The sequence below is a fragment of the Sorex fumeus genome, unplaced genomic scaffold (genome assembly GCF_029834395.1).
Source record: "Sorex fumeus unplaced genomic scaffold, SorFum_2.1 ptg000037l, whole genome shotgun sequence".
In the NCBI taxonomy this organism is placed as follows: domain Eukaryota; kingdom Metazoa; phylum Chordata; class Mammalia; order Eulipotyphla; family Soricidae; genus Sorex; species Sorex fumeus.
The window spans coordinates 793,493-811,959 of record NW_026606094.1 but is presented as its reverse complement, the minus strand read 5'-3'; the positions used below and the strand labels follow the sequence as shown (position 1 = coordinate 811,959).

Here is an 18,467-nt window from a genome sequence, read left to right as displayed (position 1 = left end):
CACATTTCATTTTCATAAAAGAAATTCAGGGCCAGAGAGATGGTGCAGCCAGTAACGTGCTTGCTTTGCATATGGCTAACCCGTCATTCAGTCCCTGGCAATGCATATGGTCCTCCAAGCTCCGCAAGGAGTGATCCCTGAACACAGAGCCAGGAGAAAACCCTGAGCACAGCCAAGCGTAGCCCCAAAACCAGAATAAATGAATATAGCAATAAAGAATACTACTCATTGAAAAAAATAGTACTTACAGGTCACTCAGGAGGGAAATAGAGGGCTCAAAGGCATGTTTTCCACCTTGGTAAACAATCTAAATGTTTTTCAGGTTGTTGTATTGATTTGCATCCAGAGAGCTCTGTACCAGAGTGACTGTTACTTTTCAGCCCACCACAGTCAGTCTTGCCGTTTTTCATTTTTACCAGTCTCATGGGTATGACAGAGCTTTCTGTTGATATAATTTGCTTGCCTGAGCAAGGAGTTTCAGTCAGTCTACGGGTAAGATTGAGCCCTATTTCAGATCACTGACGTTCTCTCCATTTTGCTGTGCATTTGTTTGTTGTGGGCCCATACCCGGGAGTGCTCAGGGCTTACTCCTGAGTTACTGCTTACTTCAGGGATCCTGTCTGTTCCCCCGACAGGATGCCAGGAATCAAACCCGGATCAGCAGGCATGCAAGGCAGATGCCCTAGCCACCATCTTGTCTCTTCAGCCCCTTTGCTGTGTATTTGAAAACTCTTTGTTTTGTTTGGTCTTCTGGGTTGCACCCAGCAATACTCAGAGGCTACTCCCAGCTGGTGCTTGAAAGACCATGTTGGATGAGCCCAGGTCTCTATGCAAAGCATGGACTTCCAACATGTTAAACTGTTTCCCTGGCCTCTATTTTAATAATAAAATATTCCACTTTCACAACCAGTATTTAAAAAAAAAAACTTGATTTAAAAACGGCAAAGGTAAGCCCAATTGTACAGCGGGTAGGATATTTGTCTTGCACCCTCCTGACCTGGGTTCAATTTCTGGATTCCCATATATTTCCCAGGCCTCCAGGAGAAATTCCTGGGTGCAGAGCTAGGGGTAACCCTTGAGCATTGCCAGGTGTGGCACCAAAACAACAACAACAACAACAACACAAAAAACACACAAACAGAAAAGTGAAAGGTGAGATAGAGCAATAGTGCAGGCCGTTGCCTGGTTCAATCCCTGCATCCCATATGGTCCCCTGAGCACCGCCGGGTGTGACCCCAAAACAAAAAAATAAAGATAAAAATGGCAAAAGCATACTGGAAAGATAGTAGAGTGGGTAGAGCACTTGCCTTGCATATGGCTGAGCTGAGTTCGATGCCCAGAATCTCATAAGGTTCCCCAAGCACTGCCAGGAGTGATCCTTGAGCCCAGAGCCAGGTGTACCCCAGAGCATCTCCAAGTGTGGTCCAAAAACAGAAGTACAGAAATAAATATGATGAAGAGGCCAGAGCAATAGTATAGTGAGTAGGGTGCTTTCCTTGCACATAGCTGACCTTGGCTTAATTCTTAGCACCGCATATAGTTCCCCAAGTCCCACCAGGAGTGATTCCTCAGCACAGAGCCAGGAGTAAGCCCTGAGCACAGCTGGGTATGGCCCAAGAAACAAAATTAAAATAATGAATAAAATCTAAACGTTGAAAGCCTTGAATAGTTATTATTCTAAAGAGAACATACAGATGGCTAGGAGAGTTACAAAAGATACTAAATGTCACCAGTCATGAGCAAAACCCAGACCACAATGAGGTACCACCTCACACCTGTTAGTTAGGACGGCTATTATAAGAACAAAAAGTCTTTTAATTTTTTTTTTTTTTTGAGAAACTTACGCTGTTTTCCGTAGAGGTTGTGCCATTTTACATTCCCACCAGTCACATTCAAGGACTCTTCCTTTCTCCACATCTTTACCACTGGTTTCTTCAGTTAGTCAGTATTTTGGGGGACACGTTCCTTGTGATCTTTGGCCCGCTAGGCTGATGATTCAGTGTGAGGACCTGAGGATATGTGCAAGGCAGACACCCATCGCCCTGTACTATCATTCCTGTCCCTCTCTCTGACTTCCTTTACGTGGCAGTGTTTTGGGGGTCATGGAATGAGGGGCAGAGGGGCTGGTTGAAATATAAGTTGGAATTTCTATTTTTCAAGCTCTATCTTTCAGTTCTGCCATTTCGTACGACTCCTCTGAAAATGTCGCCTTAGCAGCAGGGGCCTGCTGGCAAAACCAAACTACACAAAAACAGCATTAGGCAGATACTAAGCTGGAGTGTGGTGGGAGGTACAATCACTTAAAAAAAAAATTATTGTTCGTCTATTCCTAAATAAAATTATGATCTCATATGAGTGTGGGTTCATACAGTGGTAGTGAAGTATATAAGTGTGGGTTCATATAGTGATAGGGGAGTATATATGGATATGTGGGTTCATGCAGTAATAATGAAGTATGTTGATAATCACCCCCCACACCCCGAGTTGATTGGCAGCTGGCCCTGGGGATGCTACGGGATTCCTCCCGTGGTTTTCTATCTTGTGTAGCGTGGGCTTGGCCACATCTCAGCACACCCGTTACTGTTTCAGGTCCTGTGGGAATGGCTGCTGCTGCTGCGGTGGCCACGGGAAAGAAGCGGAAACGGCCGCACGTGTTTGAGTCGAACCCGTCGATCCGGAAGAGACAGCAAACACGCTTACTTCGGTGAGGCGCCCTTCCACACGCTCGTGTGCAAGTGGCAGTGTGGAATCCTCGTGGCTGGGGCCACGGGTCGTACTCTCCGGTGACAAAAATAGGCTGGACAGTATTTCATTCTTACGGAATTGATGAAACTGAAAATATCTTTTAACCAATGTAAAATATCTCATCCATATAATCAGAGAGAATGTGTATGTCTGTTATTTGCTCGGTGCTACTTTAATCCCTGAGAATACAACAGTAAAATGAAACAAATTCCCTTAAAGAATTTATATTCTAGGGCCTGGAGAGATAGCACAGCGGGTAGGGCGTTTGCCTTGCACGCGGCCAACCCAGGTTCGATTCCCAGCATCTCATATGGTTCCCTGAGCACTGCCAGGAGTAACTCCTGAGTGCAGAGCCAGGAGTGACCCCTGTGCATCGCTGGGTGTGACCCAAAAAACAAACAAACAAAAAATTCTATTCTAGGGGCTGGAGCACTAGCACAGTGGGTAGGGTGCTTGCCTTGCACACAACCAACCTGGGTTCAGTCCCGGGCATCCCATATGGTTGCCTGATCCCACCAGGAGTCATTCCTGAATGCAGAGCCAGAGGTAACCCCTGAGTACCGCTAAGTCTGGTCCCCAACAAACAACTAAGAAAATGTAAGAGGTGGTCAGGTTCTAAAGTATTTCATAAGTCAGCAGCACAATTCAGTGATAGGTTGGATGTAGGTTTAAATAAAATAATGAGTGAAGGGTCATCTCTAGCGCTTTCAAATAATTTCCCATGACTTCAGAGGGTAAGAACAGTGTTTCTATTTCACCTAGTGATAATCTACTTGGAAAAGCTATATACTCCAGTGCTAAGTGTTATAGTTTATATCAAAATGCAAGCCTGGAAACTACATTTTGGATGTAATAGTAAATAAAAATAATGTCAGAGATATACGTAATCCGTTTTATCAAGGAAAAAAATGGGAAATAAGTAATTTTAGCCCTTTTTTAAAAGCGTGATATAATAAATTCTAGAAGAGCATATCTTAGCAGCAAATAATTTACAAGTGAAAATAGAGAAAGCCTCTTAGGTGTGGTAAGACTGGTGCCAATAAAGCACTGTGTCCTGGCTGTCGCTTGAGTTATCTGTGCGACCCTGCCATGGACTGCTTATGGCTCCCCTGGTCCTGAAGACAAAGACATGTCCTGATTTACTCCTCATTCACATTCCAGGGAAAAGAAAATATCTAGGCAGCATAAATAGTTCAAATTAAAGCAACTTTATGTCTTTGTCACTGTAATTTCTTTTTTTTTTAATGTAGGAGTACTGCTATTTATTCAGCCAGTGATTAGGCTGATTGAATTGTGCATGAACTCCACTATAATTTCTTTCTTTTAAAACGTCTATTTTTCTTCTTATTCTGTGCTTCAGGAAACTACGAGCCACTTTAGACGAATACACGACTCGAGTGGGCCAGCAAGCTATCGTCCTCTGTATTTCGCCCTCCAAACCCAACCCTGTCTTTAAAGTGTTCGGCGCGGCACCTCTGGAGAATGTGGTAAGGGGACAGAGCAGTGCTCTCGCGAACCTGAGGCAGTGGCTCACACACCTTGATCCTCTTCCTAGCACAGTATTCTTGCCACTCTCTCTTTCTCCAGGTGAGAGGGGCTGTTGGGAAACTACCTCAGGCACCTGAAAACAGAGACAGGGTGCCAGAGAGAGCTTGCGGGCTAGGGTACATGCTTCACCTGCTGTCGCGGTCATGTGTTTCTGTTTAGTTTTCTGTGATACCGTGTTTTACTCACCAGCACAGTGGGGAGAATGGTATCGTGTCTGTTTAGAAATCAGCATGGGCTTTTGTTGGGAAATTACTGATGTGTGTCATAAACAAAATGGTGGACGATTCTAATGTGTGCATTTAATGAGGCAAACCCGGGAGCATTGTATTCATTGCTGATACTTGATTTCATATATAAATTTCTCCCAAAACTTGATTTAAATGCTGCTTCAACTTTGGAATATAGTTGAATATTTCGATCGCCTAACTGTCCATAGCTCACTTTAGGAAAACAGTATTTGTCTTGCATAGTTCGGCTATGTGAACTACCTTTCTCTCGCTGAGTAACTTTGGATTATTAATAGAATAATGATCTATCAGACCTCAAAGTGCATTTTGTTTTTATCAGAATAAAATTTATTAGCTTACGGTGCCATGTATTAGATTTGGGAGGGGCAGAGCCTGGGGTGAGGACAGGGTGTGGGGGGCCCTGGTTTCAGGCCTGCGCCCACAGTGCAGGGAGCCGTGGGGGTGGGGGTGGGGGTGGGGAGCCAGCCTTCTCCGCACCAGACCTGTGCTCTGCCACTTTGGCGGCTTTCTGACCCTTTCATTGTTTTGAGTTTTACCAAAAATTCTCGGGGCCTTAGGATGAGAAGGATGTGAGCATGTCAGTCACAGTCCTCCCGTTGTTCATCGATTTGCTCGAGTGGGCCCAGTAACGTCTCCATTGGAGACTTTGTTGTTACTGTGTTTGGCATATCGAATACGTCATGGGGAGCTTGCCAGGCTCTGCTGTGCGGGTGAGATACTCTCGGTAGCTTGCCGGACTCTCCGAGAGGGGCTGTGGAATCGAACTCGGGTCGGCCATGTTGGCCGCTTGTAAGGCAAATGCCCTACCGCTGTGCTATCGCTCCAGCCCTATAGAGTGAGCATATATAGAGTTCTAATTCAGGTTCTGAAGCTCTGGGAAATTGGCTGCACTCTAAGGCACATTTACAGTTGTTGCAGTCACACCTACAGTGGTCTTTGTTGTCATTTTCTCTGAGGGGTGCTCTCTCTGCATCTGGGAGTGCTCCTGAAAAAGTTTTTAGGAATCAGCATTGCTAAGTTTAGCAAAATGCCTAGGTATTATCCCTAGAACTTCACTGACATGTGAAAATGACTGAAATTTTGAGTTGGCAGATGCGGTTCAAGTGGTAGAATATATGTTTTGAATGTGTGAGGCCCTCGCTTTGGTCTCAGGCATGCATACTCACCAGTTTGGCATGCATCACCAGGAGTGTCCCCCCCCCCAACCTTTTTTATAAATTTTTTAATTTTTTGCAGTGGGGGCAATCCCTGGAGGTGCCCAGAGGATGTTCTTGGGTTTGTGCTCAGAAGTGACCCCTGTTGGTGACCATATGTGATACTGGGCTTCAAACTGTATGCAGGGCAAATGCCTTACTTAACTCTTCTCCCCATCACCCCCAACAATAACTTTTTTTTTTATGACCAAAATCAGGATAAGGGAGAGAGAGTGCAGTGAGGGTGGTGTTACCTTGCTCACAGCTGACGCAGGCACCCCATGTGGCCCCCCCGAACCCATCAGGAGTGATCCCTGCACCCAGTGAGGAGTAAGTCCTTAGCACAGCCAGGTGTGGTCCAAAAACAAATGAAGAAACAAAACAAAGACCGAAATGGTTTTAAATTAGCTAATAATGTAATAGTAAAAATCTAATGCTTTACCTTCTTTGAGGTCCAGTATGATGATCTTAAATGTTTTGTTGTTTTGTTTTAGGGCCACTTATTCCTGGCCATGCTAAGTGATCACTCCTGGTGGGGCTTGGGGTACCATATGAGGTTCCAGGGAATCGAGCCCTGGTTAGTTGTGTGCAAGACAAGCATCCTACCTGCTAAACTATCACTCTGGCCCCAGTGAACTTAACTTTTATCATTTACTCTCTGTGGGCCTTCATGCTAGTATATGACTTGATCTGATAACATTCAAAGACCAGAATTTAGACTTTTGAAGTTTCATATTTTCTATAGTTAGAGCGATAGCACAGCGGGTAGGGCGTTCGCCTTACACGCGGCCAACATGGCCGACCCGAGTTCGATTCCTCCGCCCCTCTCGGAGAGCCCGGCAAGCTACCGAGAGTATTCGATATGCCAGACACAGTAACAACAAAGTCTCCAATGGAGACGTTACTGGGCCCGCTCGAGCAAATCGACGATCAACGGGAGGGCCTTTACCTTACCTTACCTATCCTAATTCTACATAGGATCCAGAAATCTACAAAGCAGAAGATACAAGTCCTTAAAGTCCTTAAAGTTGCTATGATGCCAGGTGTTATGTTATTATGATAAGTATAATGATATTTTTTAAAACTTCATTAGAAACTAGAATAAAACTGAAACGTGGAGTGATGATGCTTTAAGTCACTACTTTCATCATCGCCTTCATCAGTTAACTGCAAGAGTTGTACTACATCGTCGACTGGGCCTTATATTTACCTCCCCACATTTTGGGAGCAGAGTGTGAGAATCTTTTCTTTTTTTAATCTCCATGAGGTACTTATTAGGATGAAAATTCCTGTTGCCATAGCGAAATATCCAGGACTCGAACATTATCCAAGCTTCTAGGCCGACCTCTTTCTCTCTTCCCCTTTTTCCCAAGAGAATGGCTTGAGCCCTGAAAGCAAGTTAATTTTCTGTCCCATCTTGTCACATTTCCATAATTCCGTGGCTTCTTTGTTATCCCCAGAGGTGTGTGCAGCCCCTTTGTGTATTCTTCACAGTGAATGATCCCATTCTTGGTGGTGCGGATCCAGTGTCTGTCTACCGTTTCTGCTCATGCAGGAAGAATGTGTGCGTGTACAAATGTGCAGCTGTTAGCACTGTCTTTTGAGGGACCTTGCACTGGTAGTTGAAGACGAGGAACCAGAATAACTGTTGGGTTCAGACCGAGCCTGTCACAGCTGCTGAGGCACCATGGGTTGAAGTTCACCCCTGTCACCGGGGAGGCCAGAAGGGAGGAGGACTTGCCCACAGGGCGCACTCGGGTCCTGAGCTGTGTTGACAGTGACACCTTTGATTCCCCGGCTACAATAGGGCCACCTCTTGTTTTTGTCCCTGCTACTTTTTCAGTCCAGCCTCTCAGGCACTTGAATCTCCTGTCTGTCTGGTCGTCTGGCTTGGCAGGAAAGAAGTGGCCGTTTTGAATAGGTGACTTAAAATGCTGGCGAGAACAGCCCTGGCTGATCTCTGATCCTGATTTTGGCGATGGGAGGCCAGAGCGAGGTGGTTATCAGGGAAAGGCAGAGTGATGACTGTCGTTCCCATGGCATCTGGAACGGGTGATGGGCCAGCGGCGACCTGATAATGCGGGTGTGTGTGTGTGTGTGGGGGTGTTTAGCCAGGAAGCGGGTTTCTGGAATGCCTCTTCCATGGGCTCTTTTTCCTTGCTGTTACCGACTATTTCATCATCTCTTCCATGAGTTCTGTGCGGTGCGGTGTGTCTGGGGCCAGCGGGAATTTGGATCTGCTGGTCGTGGCTGTCCTTGGCAGCAGCAGCAGCAAGAGGCCCGTCCCACCCACTCTCTGGTTGCTGGGTACCCGCCCGCCCTCGTCCTGGGGCATCTTGTTTACTCTCCTTAATTCCCTGCAGGTGCGCAAGTACAAGAGCATGATCCTGGAAGACCTGGAGTCGGCCCTGGCAGAACACGCCCCCGCGCCACAGGAGGTTAACTCCGAGCTGCCACCTCTCACCATCGACGGAATTCCGGTCTCTGTGGACAAAATGACCCAGGTGAGGGGCGGGCTGGCGGGGAGGAGGCAGTGCTGGGTGCGGGTGTGGGCGGGCCTTGGTGATCGCGCAGGGCCAGGCGCAGGCTGCAGCCCTTGGGACCGAGAACAGGCTGGAAGAAGGGCCCACAAGGGCACAGCAGCCTCGCCCCTCTCTGCCGACAGTTCCTTCTTCCATCTGGGCCCTCACGCTGGATAAGGAAACTTTTAGCTCCGAGCCGGTTTGGATGAGCGATGGTTGGGACTTGGAAGCATAATCAGGGAAGCGTGTAGTCCATTTTGGACAGAGCCTGGTCCTTTTTCCTGGAAATTCTGGTGACCACCACGCTGTGGCCACGCTCTGGCCAAGTATACCCATGCTATGGGGAGGGAGCCAGGTCAAGAATGCAGGACCCGGGGCTGGAGTGATAGCACAGCGGGTAGGGCATTTGCCTTGCACGAGGCCAACCCAGATTTGATTCCCAGCATCCCATATGGTCCCCTGAGCACCGCCAGGGGTAATTCCTGAGTGCAGAGCCAGGAGTAACCCCTGTGCATCGCCAGGTGTGACCCCAAAAAACAAACAGAAAAAGAATCCAGGACCCTCTGCTGAGTCACAGCTTCCCTCCTCCTTCCTCTTCCTTCACAGGGAAGTTCCAAAAGCAATTACTCTGATAAATCATACTGAAGGAATTTTCCTAGACTATTCCCCCCACACACACCTTTTATTTCCCGGCTCTTGAAGCAATAACTTGACCAAGATCAAATGCCTTTCAGTATAATTTTTCTGCCCTCTTTATTAATAGACTTCTGTCTTGCTAAATCAAGTTCTAAGGTGTGTTTTGTTTTGTTTTGTTTTTTTCCCTTATCCCCTTATTTTTTTCCCCCCAGCATTTAATAGGGCTGATTGTTCCTTCTTTATTTGGGCGGTGGGTGGGAGGTGGGCCTGGGCCACACTCAACTGTGCTCAGGATTACTTCCTGTTCTGGGCTTGGGGATCACTCCTGGCCGGCTCCGGGGAGCCTATAGGGGTGCCAGGAATCAAACCTGGGTTTGGCAGTGTGCAAGGCAAGTGCCCTCCCTACCCATTGTACTTAACACTCCAGCTAGAATTTGAGAACAAGGACATAGACGTGCTTCTCCCTGACTGCCCTGGCGTCTGCAGATTGCATCTCAGTAATGCTTGGTCAGCGTCTCTTCCCCAGTCAGAGGGTGGGTCACTGCCCCAGAAGCCCTGTGTGTGTCTACGTGTGTGCATGCGTGTGTCTGTGCATTTGTGTGTATGTGGGGGGGGGGGGATGTTGGTCTGCTGTCTTCCTTAGAAAACTGCATTGTAATCATAACCAAGTCTTTCAGTTAGCCTACTCTCAATGCTTCCTATTTTAAAATAATTTCTTGACTTGCTTATCAACTATCAAAATTGTCTCTTGCACAGATCAATATTTAAACATAAATATTGTAAGATCTGCCTGAATTAAATGCCCTGTTCTTTTCTTTTCTTCCTTTTTTTTGCTTTTTGGATCACACCTGGCATTGCACAGGGGTTACCCCTGGCTCTGCACTCAGGAATTACTCCTGGCAGTGCTCAGGGGACCATATGGGATACTGGGAATCAACCCGGGTCAGCCACGTGCATGGCAAACACCCTGCCTGCTGTGCTATCACTCCAGCCCTGCCCTGTTCTTTTTTAAGGAAACAGCTCTGTAGGTTTTTGGCTTGGGGTTTTAGCAAAAGAAAATTTCTCTATTAGAAAACATAATGTTTCACATGAAAAATGTCTGTTGTAAAAGCCTGTTTTGGTCCTAGTAGTCTTTTTATTGTGTAGGTGGTAAAACATACACAGCTTTGTAGAATTTTATTGTATTTATTTTGGCTTGGGGGCCACACTCAGAGGTGCTTAGGGATGACTGCTGGCTCTGTGCTCAGGGATTACTCCTGGTGGACTCAGGGAACCATACGGGATGCTGGAGATCAAACCCCAGTCAGTTGTGCGCAAGGCAAATGCCCTACCTACTGTATTACCACTCTGGTCCCTGTCAAATTACATTGATGTGAAAAATGCATTATTATTATTTTTCAATTGCAGCACCATGCTTTACAAAGTTATTCATGACTGCGTTTCAGGCATACGTTGTTCCAGCACCCGTTCCATTACTAGTGTCTGCTTTCCTCCTTCGAGTCCAGTTTCCCTCCCATCTCCCAAGCTTGCTTTTTTTTTTTTTAAATTTTTATTAGTGAGACATCATGAGGTACAGTTGTAGACTTACAAATTTTTGTGCTTGGGTTTTAGTTTTACAATGATCAAATACCCATCCCTCCACCAGTGCCCATTTCCCACCACCACAGATCCCAGTATCTCTCCCACCCCCTCACCCCCCCATCCCACCCTGCCTCTGTGGCAGGGCATACCCTTTTGTTCTCTCTCTCTTATTGGGTGGTGTGGTTTGCAAAAGAGGCAATGGGTGGCAATCATGTTTGGTCTATAGTCTACTTTCAGCACGCTTCTCCCATCCTGGGAGGGTCCTCCCAACACCCTTTATTTGGTGCTCCCTTCTCTATCTGAGCTCCCTTTTCCCCTAGCATGTGTGGTTTTTACCAACCTTCCCCGCTATCCCACCCCCCTTCTCCATCTTTTAGGCACTGTGGCTTCACACGCAACGTTTGCTACCTTCCAGCATTGCCTCCTGCTCTGGAGTCACCACTTCCCTCCACCATAATGCAAAGAGAATTTGAATGTCTATCTCCCTTGTGAAATAGTGGCAAGAACTTTCCTCCTGAACATCTGCCACTTTGCAAAAGAATCAAAAGACGATGCTGAGGACTAAGTTACAGAATAAATCAATTTGGTGACGATTTTGCCAAGCCAGGGTTCATTTACAATGAAATAATGAAGTCATCCTTTTCAGAGATTCTGAAACCAGAGTTGCAATATTTTCTAGGGTTACTCCCGGCAGAGATCAGTGGATGGGCTGAATCACACTTCAGTGTACATAGGAATTAGCTGAGTGCGTTGTCTGGCTGAGATGGCGGGTGTGGAGTGGGCCCCCAGAGTCTCCTTCAGGGTTCTGCCAGGCCGTGCCAATGCTGCCAGTATTCAGGCTACCTTGGGAGGTCAAGAAATCACATTTTTTCCCAAAGAGCTTTTCAGCAATAATTACGGTTTGCAAGCGGAAAATCGGTTCTACTCTTTATCACTCTTGAGTCCTGTAGGATTCTCTTGCTCTTGGGAAGTTGTAAATCTTTCCAGGGTTCATGTTAGAAGAGTTCCAGGCAAAGATTGTAGTTATAAACGAAATGGGTCTGGAAAAACAGACCGCCCATTATTGTGTCCCGCCTCTCCCTGAAGTTGGACTCTCTCTCTCTCTCTCTCTCTCTCTCTTTCTCTCTCTCTCTCTCACTGGGGCAGTCTTTGTTGCCTTAGCATCTTAGCATTATTCCCTTGGAGTGTTGATGCAACAAGATAGTAACTTTTCACCAGTTTTCAGAGAAACCTTCAGAAGCATTCAGTACAGTGATCACTTCATTAGGAAGAAGCTATTCATAGAATTTGACATTTTTTGCATAAAAAACTTTCAGTCACTGGGGACGGAGCAGTAGTACAGTGGGTAGGATGTTTGCCTTGCCTGCACCAACCTGGGTTTGATCCTCAGGATCCCATCTGATCCTCCAAGCCTGCCAAGGAATGATTTCTGAGTGCAGAGCCAGGAGTAACCACTGGGTGTGATCCCTGCCCCCACCAAAGAAAACAAAAATTCAGTCACCAGTTTAGGGTGTTTGAGCACTGTCTTGTTTTATTTTGGAAAAAGCTTAGATCTAGCCTTTTCTACCGTAAGGGTAGAAAATGCCTTAAACAGGGGGCTGGAGCGATAAGTACAACGGGCAGGGTGTTTATCTTGCACACGGCCAACCTGGATTTGATTCCCAGAATCCCATATGGTCCCCCGAGCACTGCCAGGAGTAATTCCTGAGTGCAAAGCCAGGAGCAACCACTGTGCATCACTGGGTGTGATTCAAAAAAGCAAAATAAATAAATTTTAAAAATTTAAAAAAAAAGAAAAGAAAATGCCTTAAACAACCACAGAAGATAAAGATTACAGTATTCCACTTATGTGAAGTCTCTCACACAGACAACTTCCTAGAAACGAAGCATGGAAGTAGAGACAGTCATGGGGTTATAGCAGTTGAGATAGGAAGTTACAACCTAACAGGTATAAAGTGTCTGGTGTGATGGTGAATGAGTACTAGAAGTTGGGTGGCTGGGCCACCCTGTGAATGCATTCATGCTGCTGAGGTGTACCTGTTTAGGTTTCTGTTTTTATGTTAGCATATTTTATACTGAAAAGAAATTTTAGGAAGAAAAAGGAGGCCGGGAAGATGACTGAATGGGCTGAAGAGTGCACACGGCATGCGGGAGTCCTAGGCTCAATCCCAGCACTGCGTGACCCCTGAGTACCACTGGGAGCAGCCTCCCCCTACCACCCCCCCCCACCACCAGTAGCACCCCACCAGCTGTAGCCCAAACACAAACAACACAGCAGAGAGAAAAAGAGGCCCGGGAAGTTGATCCCTGTGTTGCATGTATACGCTCCTGGCTTTCCCCAGCACCCAAATGAGGTGCAGCTAAGAGAAAGGGCTGGAGAAAGTACTTCACAGGAGTCCTCAAACTCAACCACGCATTCGGGGACCTTAAAATCCTGTGCCCAGGTCCACTTTAGAGCTCTGAAATCAGGGTCATTGGAGCTGAGAGCCAGCCGCTGGCAGAAGAAAGGGGTTGAGAACCACCATTGAGCATAACAAGTCCAGCTCCTGGCAGTGGGGCCAGAGGGTGAAGTCCGCATGGAATTCCCTCCCAGGGCATGAGGAAGGGGTATGTGGTGCTTGTCCCCGTAACTGGGAATATTTGGCAGGATGGGATGAAGAGAATATAATGTCAGCAGCCACATTGCATTTGTTCGTAATGGAAAGAACGCATTTTGATGTCTTTGTGTGTTGTGTGTTGAGGCCATAGTGGATTTAAATGACTCTGGATGTACGTTTAAATGACTAAGTGTATGTTTAGTGGGTACAATTTTATGCCTCTTCAGAGTACATGTTTAGTTACTGCTCCCACCACCCAAGAACCATTGCCCTTCATCACAGATCACTGCAAGGCGTATTTTGGATTGACTAAAAGAATAGGGTTAAATTCTCAAATACCAAAAGAAAGGATCTGCAAATTATATGGTGAGAGTAGAAGAGATTAATATTTTCCTCAGTGAATAAGAAAAAAATAATTAGAAAAACGAAAAGCAAAGCATTACAGACAGTTCATAGAATTAACCGTTTATTCCCCAGTGAGATGAGCCCCAATGAAGGGAAGGTGTAAAAGTGACTATGGTCCTGTATAGTTGTAGGCATGGGCTTGGCCTTTGTGTTTGGAGGACAGGTTGATGGGAAGTATTCAACTGTTCAGTGCTGGGGCTGGAGCAATAGCACAGAGGGTAGGGTGTTTGCCTTGCACGCAGCTGACCCGGGTTCTATTCCCAGCATCCCATGTGGTTCCCTGAGCACCGCCAGGGGTAATTCCTGAGTGCAGAACCAGGAGTAACCCCTGTGCATCGCCGGGTGTGACCCAAAAAGAAAAAAAAGTGTTTAATGCTTATGCCCTTTGGCTGTTTCTGCTAGAGAAATTATTGCTTCGCTGCTAGAGACATTCTCATATATGTGTACCACAAAAGCCTTTGAGAACACTGAGACCAAAACAATCTAGATGGTTGATGGAAAAATCTGGACTATAGACACTAAGCGCCTGTTTTTTTTTTTTTAAATGAGATTATTCTGGGCCAGAGTAATAGTACAGATGTGGTGCTGTTCCCCATAACTGGAAATACTTGGCAGGATGGGATGAATAAAATACAACGGGAACAGCCACACTGCATTTGTTTGTGTTGAAGCCATAGGGCATTTGCCTTACGCATAACTAACCTGGGTTCGATCCCCAGCGTTCCACACAGTCCCCCCCGAACACCGCCTGGAGTAATTCCGAGTGCAGAGCCGGGAGTAACCCCTGAGCATCATGAGGTGTGACTCCCCCTGCCTCGAAGAAAAAAGAGAGAGATTTCTGCCAGGAGAATATCTCTGTGACATTATGTTGAATGGTAAAAGCAGTTTGTAGCAAAATAAGGTATATATGGTAGCATTTGTATTTGTTTAATCAGATAAAATGGTGCTTTTGTAGCATAGATTTGTGTTAATGCACATAATTTGTGAAGAAGTATGTTTGCCAGATGCTTCCAGAAAGATGATGAGTTGGGGAGGGCAGATTGGAAAGAGAGGACGGACTTGATCTGTGCAGACGAGTCTCTCTGAGTGATATTCTTTGTTGACTGACCCCTGGATTTACTCGTTCTGAAATTACTTAAATTTTTTCCTTTCAAAGTTTTTCTTATTATGTGTGTAGGGAACTGTGTTCTGTGGGGAAGTGAGTTTAAGGGAAACCAGTATTCTTTTTGGCAGCAATAAGAGAATGGCAATATAGGGGGCTGTGGAGCAATAGCACAGCAGGCAGAGCGTTTGCCTTGCATGCGGCTGACCTGGGTTCGATTCCCAATATCCTCTATGGTCCCCCAAGCATTGCCAGGAATAATTCCTCAGTTCATGAGCCAGGAGTAACCCCTGTGCATCGCTAGATGTGAGCCAAAAAGCAAAAGCAAAAAAAAAAATGGCAATATAGGATTGGTGTCTCTCAAAATACATTCATGGTTGTTATGGACAGAGGTCAGTGGAATAAATTTTGGAACAAATTATAAATTGTAAGCAAAGGTTCTCCACCTGCCCCCCGTCTTTTCTATTGCAATTCAAATGTCTAAGTATAGTTGGGTCTGTTGACTTGGAAGTTTGTAATTCTAAATGAAAACAATAATCTGTGGTGTGAAATGTTGTAGTTTTCTTTTCCTGCCACATTTTTGTTTTCCCGTAGTCCTAGAAATGATCCCCCTTCTACATGGTTTAAATTTAGCTGCTTTAAAATTATTTTGTATTCTCTGGCTTCTTCCATAGAGGAAGAGTTGGCAAACATTTCCGGTTGAAAGACCTTTTCTCGGTAATGAACCTAAATGGTTATCAGGAGTCTCAAACTTCCTAGACTCAGGTGCACGTGCACAAAGATCAGGAAATGAGAGCAGAAGGGTGCTTGGGATGTAGAAGATTGACCGGTTGTCGGACAGCAAAGGATTTGCCTGGGTTTACAAGTGGAAACTTCCTAGCATAGTAAGAATTTCTTTAGGTCATATTAAACTTTTTTTAAGAGTTCTGGCTTTGGTTTCCACATGATCCACAGTGGGATTCTACTGCCACGGACACAAATTTGATCACATTTTGCCGAACATACCTGGAGACAAGTGGCATTTTCCACTCTGTGTTGGTTCGGATGGGTTTACCCACCGAGCGGGGCCTTTAAGTCCTGATAGAGCCCTGCACCAGAATGAGAGGCTCGGAGAGCTTGTGGCAGCCCAATTAAAGGACAGCCTGGAAGGGTGGCTTTACCTCTGCTGATCCTGTTGATTGTGTCCCCTGTGGATTAGAGACCAACCTTCCGTAACAAGCACATTGAATGGCTTGGGTTTCCAAAACTCTCCAGGACCAGTAATTAATCCAGCTGGTAATGAGCACAGAGCTGATTTCAGGACAGGAATCATTTAACTCTTTCTGTGCTAGACTTACTAATAGTGCTCTTAAAACCAGGGAGATGACTCCAGGGACTGGAGCACATGCATTGCAACCCCCATCTGTGTTCAACCCCCGGCACCTAAAGGTCCCCCAAGAACCACTGAAAGTGACACCTGCCCCCCGCCACCCCCCCATAGCACCCTGCCAGGAGTAATCTCCAGCACTGCCTGTTGTAACCCCAAAACAGAACAGTCCTTGTAAACCTTAGCACTTTTTACTACAGCATAAAAAGTTTGGTTTTAAAACAAGCCAAAAAATTGCCCCCTTTTCAGCGAAATTAGAGTATGTCCTAATTGAAAAGGAAAAGAACATCCTTCATCTCTAGTATGCTGAGATTTGAAATGTGAACTTTTATAGTAGAAGATACTTTTAGCTCTTGTTTGTACAGTGGAGTAAATTTTATACAGTTGATATTAGTACTTTGAGCAACTAAGACCTGGCCAGAACTTACTTTCTCTCCAGTTCCATTTTTAATTTATTGGGGGCTTTTGCTTATAGAAGTCACCTTTTCTTTATACTGCTTTCATTTCTTCTGCTTGTAATATTAATCTCTGTTATTTTTCTAGAGGACTGGAGCGATAGCTCGGTGGGTAGGGCGTTTGCCTTGCATGTGGCCGACCCAGGTTCGATTTCTCCATCCCTCTTGGAGAGCCCAGCATGCTACCGAGAGTATCCTGCCCACACAGCAGAACCTGGCGAGCTCCCCATGGTGTATTTGATATGCCAAAAACAGTAACAACAAGTCTCACAATAGAGACGTTACTGGTGCCTGCTCGAGCAAATTGATGAACAATGGGAGGACAGTGCTATAATGCAGTGCTATTTTTCTAGAAGTTTGAAACATTTCCAAGCCAGAGATTTCTAGAGCATGAAACATCTTTGAGAAGTTTGCTAATTGTCTCCTTCCTTTAATTAGAGGAAGTCACATTCTCTGGTGATTTAATATGCATAACTAATGATCAGAGATCCAGACCATGTCAACCGTCTACCTCTGCTTTTGTGGTTGAGAGAGTGAGAGTTAGTTTCTCAAGATGAAAAATTGACTAGATAGTCATTTTGGTGCTGACATTGTTTCTCATCCTCTGCCATATTTATACAGATGCATATGCACTCACTCTGCTGCCTCTTGGCTTCTTTTATGGAGGGAGACAGGATCAATGTCTTCTGTGTAAATTACAGTGTGTTTGACATCAGAAGCCATTTTTAGCCTTTTTGGACATTGGCTCAATGTAGCATTTAGGCTATAGCATTTAGTCTTATCAGAGACATGAGGGAGAACATGAAGCCTTCTAGCAGGCCACAAGTAGGATCCACCAGCTTTGGGCTGGAAAGTGGGTGTGAAGGTTGGACGGATACCATAGACCTTTCAAAGAGGGAAGAATCATGAGCGGCCAGATGGGAGACGTTAACTGAAGGGTTGAGAGGAGTAGCTTGGGAGAAGAAGGGCTGGGCCAGGCAGGGCGATGGAGTTCTGCTGGCAGAGATAGAAGCCTAGGAGCCAGGTCACTGCACAGAGAGGCCGGGAAAGCGGGGCCGATTCTGGAACCAGCGGATTCTTAGAACCCAGTGGAAGGCCAGAGACCTGAAGCAGGTCTGAGCACAGAAGTTTCCTGCATCCAGGTGCCAAGTGACCCAGCACTGGGCTGTCGGTGCCATGGACATGGGCAGAGGGCGAGGAGGTGCCAGTTGGAAGCTGAGAAACTCTAGACTTTGAGACTATACGGGGTTCAGGCTAGGATTGGCCAATTTTTTTTAAAAAATCATTGTGAGATAAACAGTTACAAAGTTGTCCAGGATTGTCTTTCAGTCATACAATGTTCCAACATCTGTCCCTTCACCAGTGTACATTTCCCACAACCAATGTCCCTAATTTCCCTCCACCCCCCCACCCCCAGTCTCTCTCTCTCTTTCTCTCTCTCTCTCTCTCTCTCTCTCTCTCTCTCTCTCACACACACACACATACACACACTATGATTTGCAGTACAGGTACTGTGACGTTATCATGTGTGTCCCTTTACCTACTTTTAGCCCTCAGTTCCTCTTGTCCAGAGTGATCATTTCCCGCTGTCCTGATCATTGTGGTCTCTTCCCTATTCTAACTGCCCCCTCCCTTATCCCCTCTGTGACAAGCTTCCAACCGTGGTGACTAGCCAAACTCCTATCACCAAGCATTCTGGACAGCTAGTTTTCATTGGATGTGTTAGAATGATTAGAGATATTTAACCCTCTAGTTTCATTTTACCTGAATTTTGGATTTTTCCTACCTATGGGTATGAACAACTCTCCTTTGTAGACTTTTGTGATTAAAAAAGAGGGGAAATTTCAAGTCTGTGAGATCAGCTTGTTTGCATTATGAGAAAGCCATTGCTTTTAAACGTAAAGAAGCTTGAATATCATATAAAAGGATTAAGCCTTTCCTTCTGTGGATCCCAGGCTGAAAAAAGATCCTTCCAAGAAGAGAGGATAAAAGGGAAAATGACTTTGAGATGCACTTTCTTAAAATAACTAAGAAGTGACCTCATGGAGCCAGCTGATGGCCTGGGTTTG

The 18,467-nt window shown here is 45.8% G+C and overlaps 1 protein-coding gene across 6 annotated transcripts in view; it reads left to right on the top strand.

The window, feature by feature from the left end:
- Positions 1 to 18,467, top strand: part of NRF1 (nuclear respiratory factor 1) — a 116,064-nt gene that overhangs the window by 49,200 nt on the left and 48,397 nt on the right. For all 6 annotated transcript variants that reach the window (XM_056118461.1, XM_056118462.1, XM_056118459.1 and 3 more), the window contains 3 exons: positions 2,590 to 2,704; positions 4,106 to 4,232; positions 8,098 to 8,238. In XM_056118461.1, the coding sequence (XP_055974436.1) occupies positions 2,590 to 2,704; positions 4,106 to 4,232; positions 8,098 to 8,238 (383 nt within the window). The remainder of the gene's footprint in view (positions 1 to 2,589; positions 2,705 to 4,105; positions 4,233 to 8,097; positions 8,239 to 18,467) is intronic.